Source organism: Ptychodera flava, chromosome 14, assembly GCF_041260155.1.
Source record: "Ptychodera flava strain L36383 chromosome 14, AS_Pfla_20210202, whole genome shotgun sequence".
Classification (NCBI taxonomy): Eukaryota; Metazoa; Hemichordata; class Enteropneusta; family Ptychoderidae; genus Ptychodera; species Ptychodera flava.
The window spans coordinates 39,235,306-39,253,552 of NC_091941.1; the positions used below are offsets into that span (position 1 = coordinate 39,235,306).

The window sequence follows — 18,247 nt, forward strand, 5'->3', positions numbered from 1 at the left end:
TGTTTGTTTATTATTTATATATTTATCTGTTTATTATTTATTTCAAGAATGCAAGAATGTTGTTTTCACTATAGCATATGTTAAAAGTTATAAGGATTATATAGGCCTATATGCCTAAGCTTATGTGTACAACTTTGTACCTATGTAAGCTTAGGCCTAATCTTTCTTTTTGGGGGAGGGGTGGCCACAAAAATTTTGTTGCCGGTGATGGGGGGCCACTAAAATTTTTGCTGGTGTTAGGGGGGCTGTAAAAAATATATGCACCACATATTTTCTCTTCCAGACCCCCCTGCCGTTAATTGTGCTCGTTCCCTAAGCTATGGTCATGATTTAGCGCTGACGCCACACTCAGAAGGTGCCACGTCTACAGGGCATGCGTAATAAAAATAACCAATATGGCGACCACCATTCGCGAAAAGCAAATCGGTAAGCAAAAACTTCCTGGTTCGATTCGCTAGAAGCGTTCACTCGAGTAGTTAGCAGTTATGTCAATTAGTAAAAATCGGAAGATCTTTTCTACTACAAAAAATTGAAGTGAAAGTATTCTAAAATGCGATACCTAACATCAAATTTCATTTGTCGTTGAAACCTGTCACCAACAGTACGGCAACACAAATATAATATGTTGTATACAATGGCAATGCATACACAATCAAAGCAGTGTTGTATACATCGACACCGAATAAATGAGTGTGAGAACTAGAATTTTACGAAGGAAATTACCCCTCAGTTTTCCGGACGCAATCCATTCCTACACACTTGGCTGAAGTATGGGGAGGTATTACGTTGTTGACATGTCAGACTTTGGAAATAAAAATGAGCAAAGTTGAGTGTTCGGTCGAATTAAACTGTACTCTAGATTAAGCTGAGAGGTTTTGGTTTCCAGAGCTGAAATATTTGTAATGATTTCCTCTAGTCTTCGTCTACCTGGGAGACAATAACTTGACGAAAAGTACGCCCAGAAACCTCTCTTTGCACAATACACCAAAAACATTTCACTCTGATGTTTCACTCCTCATGATTTCGATTTTATCCAAAGCATTAAAAACATGAATTAGCAGAATAGAATGAGCAATGAGCAATAACAAAAAGGAATTATTCTTACTGAAAATTAATACAACTGTATTGAAATATAATTTTTCACAGTTGCCTTGAAACGCATGTTAAATCTAAACACCTCACCAACTAAGGCAAATACAGCAGAACCAGTATGGAAAGTGTTGGTTTACGACAGATTTGGACAAGATATCATCTCACCTTTACTATCAGTGAGAGAACTCAGAGATATGGGAATTACACTTCACCTGTGAGTATATCATTCATTTTAGCTGACTCAAATGACAATGTAAGTTCTGTCAGAACTTGAAAGGCCCATTGGGACTGACAGGGGGGTCAGCAGAGATTTCCACAGTTTACCTGGGGAGAATTTCTGAAAGAACTGTAATCGACCATTCTATTTTTTGTACATAATGATAGGCCTATTTATTTCAATGTCAATATTACCACTGCTATTTGTTTGTATGTGTGACCAATTGAGAGAGAGAGTGAGAGAGAGAGAGTCTTTCTGAACATCAGTAGTCATCCCATTTCAGTATCTGCTAAAACCTTCCCTCTATGACAGAACCAGCTTATAAAATACAATCTGTTCTAATAAAGTTGAGAGCCTCAGAGCACAAATCCATCAGAGCCTCAGTATCTTTTGTTTTGGACAGACAACTTTCAGCATCAAAATATCTACAGGTTCATAGTAGAATGCATATTGTAAAAACAAGTCAGAAAAATGAAAGTGTCATCTGGAGTGTTTCGTGTGCCCACAGTATGGACAATTAAATAAGAGTCTTGACATTAATGAAACGAAATGGTTAACAGCACCGTGTTATTAAACTACAACCATTTGAATTTTTCCTGCATTGATTGTACATACCAGTATAGTAAAAATGCACTATTCTTGCTGCTTGATTTCAACTGATATTGCTTTTTCCAAGCAAGGTATCTGAGAGAGTAAAATAAAGAAGATTCTGTAGAAGAAAGAATCAATATCATGCGATAAACTTTGATTTTCATAGCTTCAGGAAATTATTGAGCCAGATATCAACTTTTTTTCCTAGGTTTGCCAACATCTTAATCTTTTGATCTTAAAGGCATGTGTTGGCACCAGATTGTCTCATCAGAAAATTTACCCACCAGATTACAATTTCAATAGAAAACAAAAGGCTGTCACACCTCCATAATCCTCTTACAGACTAGAACAAAGGCAATCCCAGGGATTGCGAACAGTGACTTTAAGGTGCCTATCAAATTAATCAGGTTTTTTTGAATGTAAGACTAAATTTCATCCTCTGAGAAAAAGAAATAACAGTAAAAAGTAAGCATTCTATCATTGTGCGAGTTGATAGGGTTCAGCACTGAAATATAGGAATTTAACTAGGTAAAGCCATTTCTAAGCAGGAAATCCAATGTATGGAAAATCATCCAATTGATCTGGGCATAGATCAGGTACCAGTAGGTACTAAGTGATGGTACACTAACTGATGTTATCTGTTGTTTGAAAATAGTAAAGCTTACATAACTTGTGTTTATCTTTTGTCTCTGCAGTCTCCTTCATTCTGATAGAGATCCAATACCTGATGTTCCAGCCATATACTTTGTAATGCCAACCGAGGAAAACACCCAAAGAATTTGTCAGGTGATTTAATCTTATAGTTTCAAAGGTTTGCAGCAATAATTCATGCCGTACAAAATGACTTCTTAAAGTTACATCAACTCTTGATGGTTGTCATGACATATGTTTATTGAACAGTTATTGAGTAATCTGTCTCTATGGAGTTCTTGTCCAGGTTCCAAGGTCATCTCATCATATTACTATCTTAAATGACAAATTCAGCAATGTTTTTATTATTTTATTTATATGTATTACTAAATGAAATTACATCAGTTGTCAATAATGTTGTCGTGTACATTTATCAACCCACCTCTACCCAACAATCATACAATGTTATTTACAGTTTATGTCATTTCTTTGCGAAAGTTGAAAACACACCATTGAAATATTTTTGTGTTACATCTCAGAAGTAGAGTGACAGAAGAGTGTCAGAGTCTACTTACAAAAGCACAATTCTTTCATCTTCTTCCATGAAAGTAAAACAACTACAATAACTTCAAAAGATGGTGATTTTATGTTTTCAGACAGATAATCATCCGTATGTCAATACTGTTCAATTTGAAAAGTTGTACTGTGCTGTACTTTCCAAAATGTAAGATGACTGTCATCAAATCTAGGATGAGCATATGTGCTATAACTACTGCATTTTCTTTTCTGGTATGTAAAACATTACAGCATTTGGCAAATTTTGTCTGTTTTAAGATTCATCGTCTTTTCACAAAAGTTAAGATTCTCTTTACTAACAGGGAGCAAATTGTTGTTTGTCATGTAGGACCTGGGAAACCAACTGTATGAATCATATTATTTGAACTTTATCTCAGCAATATCCAGACAACGACTTGAAGATTTGGCAAGTGCAGCATTGCAGTCAAATTCAGTCTCACATATCTGTAAGGTGGGGGAAAAAGTTTCTGAAAAGAGTTTTGAAAAAACTTGAATTATGCCACTTCACCTATCGAATATGAAGAATTTGTGTTTCACTCCCTTGTCTTTCCATTTTCCAGTCTATACAAGTAAATAGGAAAAGAATAAAAGTAATGTGTGTACTGTATGCATCTCAGTGGAGATTATTTTTTAATAAGTAGACAGGAAAAGTAAAATGACTTGTCAGTGCAGACAATGTCCTCATTTACATCTATATGCTATGTTTATTTTCATTTTACTCAATATTACATTCAGCTGTACCCATGACACTATGAACTTTGACCTACTATTGCCAGCAATGTAGAATGTGTCTGTATTAGTGTGCATGCTGTCACCCAAATAAGACAGGTTTGTGGTCTGTCTGAAATTATACTGAATTACATGACTTTGTCGGACAGTATTTTAGCTTTAAAGATTAGACACAACAGAGCTTTTGTAAATTTAAAGGCAGTAACCCAGATACACCTGGTTTACCCAGTTGTGTTATTATGGTTCCCTACTGTTTATCCATGCAATCATATAAGTTAGAGGACCTAGGAAATGGTACTGTGGTTCCCAAACCACCTTACCTATGTTTCCAGTCCTTCGCAAAAACACTGTATAAATGATAAGTCACTAATATTGCTTGCATCTTGTCTTTATATTCTTCAATACAGATCTTTGACCAATATTTAAATTTTATCACATTAGAAGATGATATGTTTACAATACGACATCAAGACAGGTCTGCCATTACATACTATGGTAGGTTCAAAATCACATATTTTTACATTATGCACGTAGCGCATTACAAAACAGCCAAATAGGTTTCAATTTCACATCAATATTTAGCCACTGAAAAGAAGTTAATACAGTGCCATTAGGAAAGCAATGTAATTAGTTATTGATACACCAGTACAGTTTGATTAAGCACTGATTCAGACAGAAAATAAACTTGCTACCCTGTTTGATATCTCCCAAGCTATATATTTGTAATTTCAATACTTTTTCTAATGCATAAGCTGCATGTTACATAGGGCAAACAAATATACAATTGCTTTGCCTTTATTAAATTCAACATTTGCTACTTTTCTGCACTTTCCAACAGCGATAAACCGAGGTGATGTTAAGGACACAGAAATTGAAGAAATTATGGACATTATGGTGAATAGTCTGTTTTCAGTGTTTGTGACATTAGGAGTTGTACCAATTATCAGATGTCCAAGGGGAAATGCAGCTGAAATGGTTGCTGAGGTCTGTTGCTTATCAGATTTATCAGATTCACACAGAAAATGTGATCAGATTTTATCTGTGACCTGATCTTGGAATTACCTCTTCTTGCATGGGGCATTTGATATGTATTGTATGATCTATCACGATATATCCCATCAACTTCAAACTATTATTGTGGACATAGCAGATTGATAGCAATGAATTATTGACAGTGTGAAGCTTTTATTTGATATTGTGGATAGTCTGTTTGAAAGCTTAAAATTAGTACAATTTTGTATGAAATTGTAAGCGTGTGCATTCAATGTTAATTGAAGTTTATTACAAATGTTTTTTAAAAGATATGCATTATTGTCTCCAGCTCCTTCTTCCATTTAGTAGTCTATGTTTGAAATGAATTGTTTCTTATAATACATTAAACACCGTTTGTCTTCTCTTCCTTGTTAAACCAGAAACTTGACAAAAAACTGAGAGAAAATTTGAGAGATGCTAGAAACAGCCTGTTCACTGCAGATGGAATACAATCAGGCCAAGTCAGGTAAGATTTGTACACATTGCTTCTGTGACTCACTTTAAAGTTTTTTTGATATTGCATAAAAGAGTTTTACCGTTTTATAGTATTTGTCATTTTTTAAGTCAAATTTCAAACTAGCAGTCAATCATAGTCAAATTAGAAAGAATTCAGAAAGCAGTGACTAGATACATACTCCTAGATACATCCGCCATTATCCTATTGGTTTATTATAAATGGAGATTGGTTTCTGACCATCTTTTTACCCCTGTCATTACATATGGAGATGCTTGGCCTGATATTCTGTCATATACGTATTAATGGATTTTATTCTAAAAACATTCATAAGTTTGATGACTTTTCATTCCTCAACATGCACATCAATCTCATCTCAGTGCTGATTTAAATGCACTGAGAATAAACTGTTTCTACTCATTGTTGCTTCCATCTCTTTTTCAATAGCATAGCTTATTTTAATATGGAATAATTTACCCCAGGTCATTAGGGACCATCAATTCAACGGCTACATTTAACCAGGCAATAAAAATGTGGTATGGGGATAAATTTTATAGTTCATTTGATCCTCAAAATGCTTGTTCAAGGACAGTCTGCTGCTTTATAGTAAATGCAGACTTTTATAAACATATAAACATGTTTTTCATTTTTAGCTCACATTTGTTTTTTTATATATAAATACCAAAAAGAGCTTATATGATGAGTCGGTGGCGTCTGCATGTCTGTATGTATGTATGTGCGGATGTATGTCCGTCACACACAAAGGCTCCCATACCGCCAAAGCTACAATCTCAGTATTTGGTGTACAGGTAGATGCAGGGGTTGAGATGTGAATTTGTTCAAATGAACATGTCAGTGTGAAAAATGCGCAAATGAGGTAAGAAAAAGGGAAATCCTGCAAATGTGCAGGAGTGATGGCATGCCAGTGACTGTAACAGGCTTGAGTCATTTCCTGTCATTGTTTATGAACTGTTACATATTAACAGACCTGCTCAAACCATAGACAGTAGAGGGGGGGGGGGGAAGACTGTCTATGCTCAAACTAAGAGGGGCTAGCTGTAGTGCTGTGCATGTTGCTAAAGTTGACGTCCAGTACCTAAAGTTTCAGACCTTATTTACTTTTGTCATTCTTTTTTTCTGGTTTAAATATTTCTTGTTGTTTTTCTGGTTGTACTGTGCAGAAATCATTGTCATAACATTAACGTAGAATTTTCCTACACTGAACAGATAGAAACAATATTTATTGTTGATCTTTGGTAACCATACTGGTATATACCGATTCTGATCAAATTTGAGCGACACCGTATAATTGCGGTATTTTTTCATTGTTACATTGTTTTCAGTTTAAATTGTTGTACATTTTACTTTGGCTTTTTATTTTATGTAGTGTATTGTTGTGGACTGACTTTGTATTGGTAATTTGCACCTTTTCAGTCATGTACTCCTATGTAGGCCTTTTTACTGTTTACTTTGGGATAAATTTCAATACACTAAATGAATATAATAAAATTAGTATGGTGCATAAAAATAGGAAGTAATTGGACAGATTATCTCCTTTGATCAGTCATAACCAGGAAATCAAGCACTTTTATGAAATAACACATTGGACTAAATTCTAGCCAGCATGTATCTCCATTTGTAGGATTCTAATTTTTTCTTCATTATATTTTGATAGTTTTCAGAGGCCACTATTGGTCATTTTAGACAGAAATATGGATCTAGCAACAACATTACATCATACATGGACATATCAAGCCCTGGCTCATGATGTTCTTGTAAGTACACATCATCGAAAGAATAGATGTATGTCTAGCAGCACATAATGTTATTGGTCAGTACCAGTAGAGATTAACAAATAGATACAGAGCAACTGGCAATACATAGAGAGACACAGAGATAAGTGGTGACTGCCAGCCATCTGTGTCCATACCGGTTTCAATGTGCTAGTGTTTAGAGATATTATAAATGGCAATGCAATCAACTCACTGTTCTCAACTTACAGGTATGACATACCTGCTTTATAGATGTTAGTAAAGCATAGACAAACAATTGTTTCTGCTAACCTGACCTATGTTAACTCCAACCTGCTGACAGTAAACTCTTTTCTCCTCATAAAGAAAATTGCACAACATCTGGTACAAAAGTTGGAATCAAGGATGATTTGTATTTTATATTATAAAAGTGTAATGCAGTAAATTAATTGTTTGTCAAGAATTCATGTATATATGCTCTGACAATATGAGTTGACAATGTCAGTGATGCCTTGGCAGTATTACAATTTACTTAGTATACTATTGGGGATAAGATGCAAAAGATCTTTAGTTTAGAATACACAAACAGAAGTAGAGACTGTTTTTAAGACAACACCCGTTTATTGCCTAGAAGCTACATATAATCATGAATTCTCCTTTCTCTGCATGTTCATAAACATACATTATCAGTGTCATTTTATGGCTTTTTTTGCAATTTCTGCTCTGCAGGGGAAAGGTACTGATGGAATGACCATGTATGACATAATAATAGAAATATTTATGTATTGGTCAAGTCCTAAAATAGTAACAACATACCACTATATGGTAATTAGATTTGAGAGAAATAACCTCTTTAATAACAGATCAATGGTGATCATTACCTGTGGCATTCTGAATGCATAAACCTAAAGAATACATCAGATCTGCAGAACAGGCAACAATTTCAGCTGATTTGCCATGAGGATACATGACTTCAAAAACAACTTGTCTTCAGAGCAATCATGTATGAATGATGGCCATGTTATTCCTATTCTGATACTATGATGTGACTATCCAAAATTCTTTTACAGTAAAAGTATACTGTCAACTTGGGTCTTAATCAAATTTGTACTTGTAAACAAAACAAAACAAAAATACGCTAATATTTGTAGATTATGATGCAGTGTTAGGCATAACCACGCTAGGAGAAATTATTCATTCTGTAACTTTACAAGTAACTTAAACTATATTACTATAATGCAATTTTTTGTCAACATTGTAGGACTTACAGTTGAATCAAGTGTCAATTGAAGAAACAATAGAAACACATTCAGCGTCTCCATCAGGAGCTAGACCAAAGAAGAAGACCAAAACATATGACCTCAATCCCAAAGACAAATTTTGGAGTAATCAAAAAGGAAGGTAAGAAAGTTGATATTGCCTTCATGTTGCCTTTAAATAACTGATATTATATTATGGCTTTGTAAATACTCGTGAATTTTGTGATGTTATCCCCAGATTATTGCTGATAATGTATCCAATTATCCACCATTGTGGCTCCAGTGCTTTACACATCTACAACTTTGCTGGCATTGCCAAGACAATAAAATTATAGTAATAATGTATCCCGACTAGCCCAAAATAGACTCAAGTAATCTTTGCACGACATAATGTACTCGGCTTAACCTTGTATCTTATGTCATACAAAGTTTGAGTTTGTCCATTATGGGCCAGGTGGAGTACATTATTGCTTTATCATTATCTGTTGAATGTTTTGTTACAAGCAATATTCTTCCTATCAGTGATTGTTAACAATGAAATCATGCTGACAAATACACTGCTTTTGCATGTCCATATGTGTTAGACCACCCTTGTTGATGTTACTTTGTAGATTTGTATTGTAGAACTCGCAAATATTTAACAAACACAACTGCGGTAAATAAAATAATACAAGTGAAAAAGACAACCTATCTATGTGGCATAGCTTGATAATTGTTTTCACTATGATGCAAACCCATGCGTGAGTTGACACTTGTGTCCAGAATTAGGATGTAATGAATCAAACATTGGTGTCTGATTGGTAGACTGCATATCTCCAGATTATTTTATTTTTTCTGTGTTTTTCCAGTCCTTTCCCAACAGTAGCAGAAGCTGTACAGAGTGAATTAGAGTCTTATAGAGCTTCAGAAGATGAAGTGAAAAGATTGAAAAGTGCAATGGTATGTCATGTCTTTCAAAGTGTATTCTCAGTACCAACATCATGCTACAGTAATGGGCATACATTGAGAACACAGGGCCACATAGATATAACACAAATCAGTGCTTTGCGTTGGATGGTTTAAATTCTCAATAAATACAAACATACCTCCTCAAAGATGATGTAGTATTGTACAACAGCATGTCGTGAGTCCAGTAATCTGTGGTCTTTTACCCCGTAATGTTTAAGGACAACTCTTCTTTTCTTTGCTGTGATGTTAAAGGTAGGGGATTCGATCCCAGGGATCAAGTTTGTTCTAGTCTTGAAGGGGATTAAGAAGGTGTCATAGCCTTTTGTTTTCCATTGAAATTGTAAATGTACTAAGTAAATTTCCTTGCAAAACAATCTGACACCTGACAATCTGACAACAGATAAATATTTTCAAAATGTCAAGCACTACCCCTTAGGAAAATGCATGTAATAGAACAGTGCATTGACATTATTCTATTAAATGTGTACAAGTGTAGTATAGACTTAAAGATAAAGATGCATGTATCATTATCAAGAAAAGCAAAGAAAACTAGGAGTGTATTTATGAAAAAAGCTTACCTTAATTGATGCAAAAAATGTACCAGTATATTCTGATAATTTAGTTTTAGCTCCGGTTGTACCAAAAGTATATGACCATAGAAGCTTACCTGATTGCGGAAAGACAGTGTCTGTATATCTATCTTTCATGGCATCTCCTCAAAAATAGCTGCGCGTATTGCATTGATATTTTGTATGTTATATCATTATAAATAATGATGTTTTAAGTGTAATTATCATTGTTGTGTTGTGTACAGGGTTTGGAAGGAGAAGATGATAGCGCTATTAGTATGTTATCAGATAACACTGCCAAAATAACTTCAGCTGTAAGGTAATGTGAAAATTGACTTCATTCAAGAAATGCTTTACCAATTCCTTGTTTCATATTATGCCTAAAAATTAAATATTCCAGAAAATTAATGATATCAATTTGAGGAGTGTGAATTTTTTCCTTTCTCAGCTAATGCATTATTGTCAACCTTTAGTGTGCCACAGTATAGTTGTTTAATCTTTGTCTTGTGTCAGAATATCTTGTATATTCATTAGTCTACCTGCAGTCTTTATTCTTGGAATTTTTCAAGTTCAGTGGAATCCATGATAAATTGCTGATACGTATTATATGTATGATATCATTTTATATCCCATACAGTTCACTTCCTGAACTACTGGAAAGGAAACGTATCATTGATATGCACACCAACATAGCATCAGCTGTACTGGATCACATTAAGGTAATATATACAAATCAAATGAGAGTGGATACATCTGTTTGAATATGTGATATGCTATGACTAGTTGTAAATGGATGACATTTATTTGTTAAATAATATTATATCATTTCGACTATGTTTTTTAGGTGGATATTGTATCCTCCTGATGTTCATATGTGTTGCGTAAAATGATTTCACTATAATGCAATATCTGGATCATTCCAGTGATACCAGACTAAAAGAGTGACAAAAACATTCATTTGAAATCATTTTCAAGAGTAGAAAAATTAAAAGTGCAAATTAAAGTGTCATCAAAGTAAGTTTTATGGTATGCAATGCAAGTCACACAATGCAAGATGTGTGAATGTAATTGTTTTTCTTCTATCTTCCTACAGGAAAGAAAATTGGATATTTATTTTGAAATGGAAGAGAAACTAATGAGCAAAGCAAGCCTAGATAAATCATTGTTGGATATGTTGAATGATCCAGATGCAGGCAAACCAGAAGATAAAATGAGATTGTTTATTATTTTCTACATTTGTGGTCAACCGATGTCTGATGTGAGTAACATTTACTGAAACCTGAATTTTCTGTGTCTGAAGACTTTTGCAATGTTCATGAACAGAGTAAATGAAAAAGGATTAGAAATCCAATTGTGTGTCAAGAGAGCATTATTTCTGACCTTTTCAGTCTTATTGTTTATCCATTTTACTATTCCATTGAGTAATTCGCTGCACCAGTATTATCAGCAGATTTTATCAGCAAACTTTACCATGTGACATATAACTTTGATTTCATAGACCTGCAAGTCATATCCAAAGGTTACCTGTAGTAAGTGGAATCTTTTTTTCACTGAACTGATAGTGTGTAGTACTGACAGTATGTTTGGTCTGGTGTTTTCTTTGCAGGTTGAATTTGACCAATATGCTAGTGCTCTGGAAGCACAGGGTTGCAATCTTGCTCCACTGTACTACATCAAAAGATGGAAGTGAGTGAATTCTCTTCCAGTCAGCTGTGATTAGCTAACCACTATGTCATTTGCATTTTTTTGAGTTTAGAGGCATCACATCAAATGGTACCAGCTGCAAAATTAACAAATGCTTACATCATAATTGTAAGCACTTGTGTTTGTTCAATAGAGTTCTTTTAATTTCCTGATGCAAAGAGAAGCATGTGTAGCAGATTCATGGAAAATATGCATTATCTTTGTTAAGGTTTTTGCATACAATTTATCTCTGAATTTTTATATCCGGAGTACATGTATTTTATGATTGTGTTGATAGCTCATACCTTTCAGTAGAGAACATGCAAACATTAAAAGCAAAATATGCTGAATTGCTAATTTGGAAAGTCACAATAATTCTACAGTTGAGTATTTGGGTTGTATACTCTTTAAAGTATCATTACTAATATCAGGATGGGAATGTCACAAAACGAGATAAAAGACAGACAAAAATAAACATACTTTTCAAATTAAACTTGTGCTCGTGATTTTGCTGTTCATTTAGTCTTTGTGTGATAATGATTTTCTTTACAGAGCATACACCAAGATGGCATCTGCACCAAACATGTATGCTGGAGGTGGCACTAAGACTGTCAGTATGTTTTCCAAACTCATGTCACAGGGTTCAGAATTTGTTATGGAGGGTGTCAAAAATCTTGTCGTCAAGAAACATGTAAGTTCAATAACAAATGTTTAAAGGCCCATGAGCTGCAGCTCTGCGAAATTTGTCAAACCTCAAGGTAACTCCAACTTCCTCAGATATTCATTACAATCTACAGATTGAACAATATAGTCATTGACTATACTTCAACAACATTTCCTTGTGGCAGAATAGGCAAAAAAAATGAACGGAGTTTATTTCATTTTCAATTTCCCACCATTTTCAAAATTTGTCCATACTTGGTGAAAAAACGGAGAATTTTTCGTCAAAGTGGATTGAATCCCTTTTCCGTCCTTTCAGTCGGTTGCACCATGTTGTATTTGTAAAGATTCAAATGTGTGCATGTACCATTTACGCAGTTTATCATGTAGTTGCATGGAGGCGGCCATATTTGGGTGCGGCACCTATTTATTATTTGTCTTACTGAAACCTCCCAATGCAGTCCCACTCAGTGGATAATTATACTTCAGTAAACATCTTTGAGTAAAAACGTGTCTATGAACTAATTAGTCCCCACGGACACCGTCCGGGGGGACTTATAGGTTTGGTCATGTCCGTGCGTGTGTGCGTCCGTGCGTGCGTGCGTCCGTCCGTCCGTTCACGCAGATATCTCAGAGATGCCTGGAGCGATTTCATTCAAACTTGGTACAAGGATTACTTCATATGTCACACAGATGCACGTCGATTTGTTTTGTGATACGATCCAATATGGCCGCCGTGCGACCATTTTGTTACGATTTTTTCATGTACAGAGCCATTACTCAGGCATGTTTCAACAGATTTTATTCAAAGTTGGTACAAGGACATTGACCAATGTCATAGCTATACACATCAATTTTTTTTGTGATACGATCCAATATGGCCGCCGTGCGGCCATTTTGTTACGATTTTTTCATGTACAGACCCATTACTCAGGCATGTTTCAACAGATTTTATTCAAAGTTGGTACAAGGACATTGACCAATGTCATAGCTATAGACATCAATTTTTTTTGTGATACGATCCAATATGGCCGCCGTGCGGCCATTTTGTTACGATTTTTTTCATGTACAGAGCCATTACTCAGGCATGTTTCAACAGATTTTATTCAAAGTTGGTACAAGGACATTGACCGATGTCATAGCTATACACATCAATTTTTTTTGTGATACAATCCAATATGGCCGCTGTGCGGCCATTTTGTTACGATTTTTTCATGTGCAGAGCCATAACTCAGGCATAACTCAACCGATTTTATTCAAACTTGGTAAAAGGACATTGACCTGTGTCATGCACATGCACATTGATTTGTTTTGTGATACTATCCAATATGGCCGCCGTGTGGCCATTTTATTACATTTTTTCATGTCCAGAACCATAACTCAGACATGTATCAAGCGAATTTATTGAAAGTTGGTACAAGGAGATTGACCAATGTCATACATATGTAAATTAATTTGTTTTGTGATACGATCCAATATGGCTGCTGTGCGGCCATTTTGTTATGATTTTTTCATGTACAAGCCATAACTCAGGCATATCTTAACCAATTTTAATCAAATTTGCTACAAGGACATTGACCTATGTCATACATATGCACATTTATTTGTTTTGTGATACGATCCAATACGGCCACCGTGTGGCCATTTTGTTACGATTTTTTCATGTCCTGAACTACAACTCAGACATGTATCAAGCGAATTTATTCAAAAGTATTGTTATCACAGACCTAATGAAGAGGACTTTATCCTCTCTGAGGACCTGTAATCAAAGTACCCATTAACAAGTGGGGACTGTGTCATCAACGATGACTTGTTTTAATCTAAATAATGTCAATAATTTTAATCTAAATAATGTCAATAGTTGCAGCTCATGTGCCTTTAAGGCCGTACAGTACATATATATTTGTGTAAAATTTCAAGTACCAGTTGGGTTGGAAGTGAGTCTGAGTACTTAGTTTTCTTGTGTACGAGTCATATCTTTATTGTTACATATGATCAGAGGTTTGATGAAATATTAATGTGACATAGCTACAGACAAAACTTGTCACAAATAGTAAATTCCCAAAATATCTACATTCATTGAAATGGATGGAAACTAATTTTCAAATAATTATCATTCTGTCTGAAAATGAAAACATATATCAATCAAAGGACATGTATTCCACAGTATTGAATGAGCACAAATACATATTCTTTCCAACCTTCATAGAACCTTCCTGTTACCAAAGTTGTTGATTCATTGATGGAAATAAAGTTCAATCAGGTAAGTCATAATGGAAATTTTCTCATTTACAATAAATATACTGGTTTGGCTGAGCTGCAGCTTACAGTAATGTACTAGAAACCTGATGAAACAGTCAGTTTTGCCAATGAAAATGTCACTGTCAGTGTAGGTAGAGACAGTATGATAAATGGTTGCCAAGGCAATCTGACTTTTTCATGTAATTTTTAAGTAACTGGTTCAATATGATATATTTTCAAATTACAGGACACAGAAGATTATAGATACTTTGATCCTAAAATGATCCGTGTTAGTGATGGGTAAGTAGTTGATATCTCCTTGCCTTGACAGATCACCTTTCATTCAACCATACACAGACATATCTTAGACATACCTTGACAGATCACCTTCCATTCAACCATACACAGACATATCTTAGACATACCTTGACAGATCACCTTTCATTCAACCATACACAGACATATCTTAGACATACCTTGACAGATCACCTTCCATTCAACCATACACAGACATATCTTAGACATACCTTGACAGATCACCTTCCATTCAACCATACACAGACATATCTTAGACATACCTTGGCTGATTTGTTTCAAACCTCACACAAGAATAAAACACTGTAGCCCACATATTCATCATAAGTTATTTTTTCAGCTGAGGCAAGTATATTCAGTACAGCAAATTAGGTAATTACCCAGCAACTTGGCTGAGCAATTTACTATATGACCTTGACTATATGACCTGGCATCTATGTAAACAAGAGTCTGTTTTATTGTCTTAAGACTGATAAGGAATCCACCAAACTCAGCAGGCAGCTCCTGCACTGAGTAAACTGATATGTGTTTACCAGAACAAATCATTTTTGACTGACACCGTTTCCTGATCATGGATCATTGGACAGTCTTAAAAGGGGAGTAAAATATTGTAGAGTGTAAAACATGATATGTTTTAGTCATTTTGTGTCCTGTCTTTTTTTTGGTATCTTAATTATATATACAACAAACTAGAAAATGCTATTCAGTCATAAAAAATTGATGTGTGTCACAATATTTCAAAATGTAATCATATGAATAACATCTGGCTGTACCAGTGCTAGGTTGAACTCTATCTTTCCAAGCAAAAGTACATCACATGCAGTTGTCTATGTCAACTCAATACAATCACAATAGTGTGTGAACCATCTTTCAAAACATTTTAACTGCCAAGGTTTATTAAATTCTAAGAGGTGTTGTGTCATATGTGGAATTAGATGTCATATTCTAAGGTATTTTATGTTTGAATGGGTCGTCAGAATGCTCTTTGTTTTATCGTAGGTCATCTATTCCAAGGAATAGAACTCCATTCCAAGAAGCCATGGTCTTTGTTGTGGGAGGTGGTAACTACATTGAATACCAGAATTTAGTTGACTATGTTAAGGTATGATATTCATTCCCTTTGTACTTACATGTATTAAATGCAATCCTTCACAGTACAGATATGCTTCTAGCCATCCGAAGTATTCAAATGCATTGTGTTGTCTGTTGATGCTTCTTGGACACTATTGATGATTTGTTCAACTCTTCAAATTTCATTTAGCATAATGTACAGTTGATTTGATATAATGAAATTATAATTTCAACTCTTTCCTGCATGTTTTAAATCTCTGGTGCAAGTAGTCTAAATAGATCCATTACTTTCATTCTTGACATTTGCCATGGTAACTGTTTCTTCCATATTTAAGATAATAATCCTAGGTACCTTACTTTCAAGTGATGATGGCAATTGTCAAACACAGCATTGGACAGGAAATCATGGGACAGGCTGTCATCATAGTGATTGATTCCCCCTTCAGATTTTGATAAACTTCAAATTATTTGTGTAACTGTGCAAATTATTGAGTCTTTCATGAAACAATGTATTCAGTTTTCCTTTTATGTTCTCTGATCCATTCATTTATCATTTTAACACAGGGTAAGGGCAGTGCATCATCCAAACGTATTACATATGGATGCAGTGAATTACTAAATGCACAGCAGTTCCTGAGACAGGTGAGAAATACTTGTAACATGCTGATTGTGACATGTGACATCATTCCATTAATTATGTAGATTGCAAAATAGAAATGTCAGGTTATGACATTTTTTCCATTTGTGCCATGTGTGTGTGTGTAAGTTTTCCACGAAAGGTGTATGTGATGAATGTTTTACAAATTTGTGTAAATTTCAAAAACTGTCAGAGCTACTAACATCATATTTTTTCTCTTTCAGTTGAGCCAGCTTGGTCAGGATACACAGTAGTAGGCTGTTAACAGAAGTCTCAATGATGGGGTTTTTACAGTTGTTAAAACTGACTGTAGTGATGGAAAAACCATTATTATCAAACCATTGCATCAGGTTCTCTGTAAACATCAATGCATCTTTAGAAACCACTGGGGATATCAACTGTGACTTAATTTTAATGTTGGTACAGGAAAATTCATCAAACCATTTTATTGACGGACGTTGATCTATAGCTTACAGATTGTACATACTGACTTGCCTTCATTTAGAAGTAATGTCACCTTCCATTTATCAGTACAAAGTATATTGCATGCATGGTAGTTATTGTCCTTCAAAAAATCTCGAAGGTAAAATTTTTAAATTGCTTAGGCGTAAAATAAAGTATTTATTGAATGCTCAATTGTACTGGTGGATGTGTTTTCTTGTACACTTCATCTTATTTTGTTTGTTTCAGATGTTCAAGTCCATCATTTCAGTAAATAACATACTTTCAGTTTTTGTAGTACCATTTTGAAAACACTAATGTAGGAGGATGTTACTAAGGCTGTGAATAACCTAGAGAATACTTACCAACATCAAAGAAAATATTTCGTATCAAATAAAGAATGAATAATCTCACTGGTCATACTGCTATAACCCTAATAAAAGTCTGAATTGTCTCAAAACGTTGATTGTTGACATTAATTATCACAGCAGTTCCATTTATAATGAATGCATTGTCATAAACCATGGTTCCCCCTGGTAACAGCTACACTTGTTACTATCATTGGGTTGGTTCATTGGGCAGAAATAAGCTCTGGCTTGTGAGAATGGAAGAATGCAATAAACAAAAACTAAACGAAAGGGTCACATGCATGTTATTTCAAAAACTTTTGTGTTTATTTATTGAGAAAAACATTTTCATACGCATTAGTGTTTAGTTTGACATACTCTCAATGCCATCATGTCTACGGATATTTGAATACAATACTATGAACAACAAGCGTGTACCATCAGATGAAAGTACTTTAACACTACAGTCATACAGATTAATACGTGCCTCATATATGGAACGTTGCGAGCTCCATAGGATTCAATGGTGACTCTGAGTCGTCGAATACGTTGCAGGCCGCATAGTCATCACTTGACTGAAAGTGAAACGGAACTATTTTCAACTTGAATCGTTTGGATGTAAAAATGTTGAAATTTCACGTTTTGCCTAGGAAATCCGGTATTTAAAAAATTTTGTATAAAAAAATTGATAAACCGTATAACAGCAATTTAAATATATCAATGTGCCATTGGATGATGAAAATCGTTCCATTTTTCACTGATTTTCGTCTAAGATGGAAATAAAGCATTTGATTATCATTTGCCAATAAACATAAATATTTTGAGTGAAAACTGTATGAGAGAGGCATGTAATAAAAACATTATAGCCCAAACTAGGGACTATGTACCCTTGCCCTCCTTACGTTTGGCAAATGGTCATCTACCCTCAGGCACATAGTCCCATGTTTGGGCCATAATATATACTATTCATCTATAATATGAGACATTTGTCTCAACACTGATAA

General features: G+C 34.7%; 1 protein-coding gene across 1 annotated transcript; it reads left to right on the forward strand.

Moving 5' to 3' along the window:
* The first annotated feature begins 275 nt into the window (after window positions 1-275).
* LOC139150445 (sec1 family domain-containing protein 1-like) lies at window positions 276-17,091 on the forward strand. Its single transcript, XM_070722822.1, has 20 exons — window positions 276-426; window positions 1,147-1,306; window positions 2,596-2,686; window positions 3,435-3,557; window positions 4,243-4,330; window positions 4,674-4,819; window positions 5,248-5,333; window positions 6,997-7,096; window positions 8,334-8,473; window positions 9,180-9,270; window positions 10,094-10,167; window positions 10,486-10,567; window positions 10,942-11,106; window positions 11,455-11,534; window positions 12,084-12,222; window positions 14,401-14,454; window positions 14,680-14,732; window positions 15,747-15,849; window positions 16,383-16,460; window positions 16,680-17,091. The coding sequence occupies exons 1-20, from the start codon at window positions 396-398 to the stop codon at window positions 16,707-16,709; spliced, it is 1,914 nt and encodes a 637-aa protein (XP_070578923.1). The 5' UTR covers window positions 276-395; the 3' UTR covers window positions 16,710-17,091.
* Window positions 17,092-18,247: the final 1,156 nt, after the last annotated feature.

Coding starts and splice junctions, on each gene's coding strand:
- LOC139150445 (XM_070722822.1), top strand. CDS start 396: ATGGCGACCACCATTCGCGAAAAGCAAATCG. Junction 7,097..8,333: donor CCCTGGCTCATGATGTTCTT/GTAAGTACACAT, acceptor TCAACATTGTAG/GACTTACAGTTGAATCAAGT. Junction 14,733..15,746: donor ATGATCCGTGTTAGTGATGG/GTAAGTAGTTGA, acceptor GTTTTATCGTAG/GTCATCTATTCCAAGGAATA.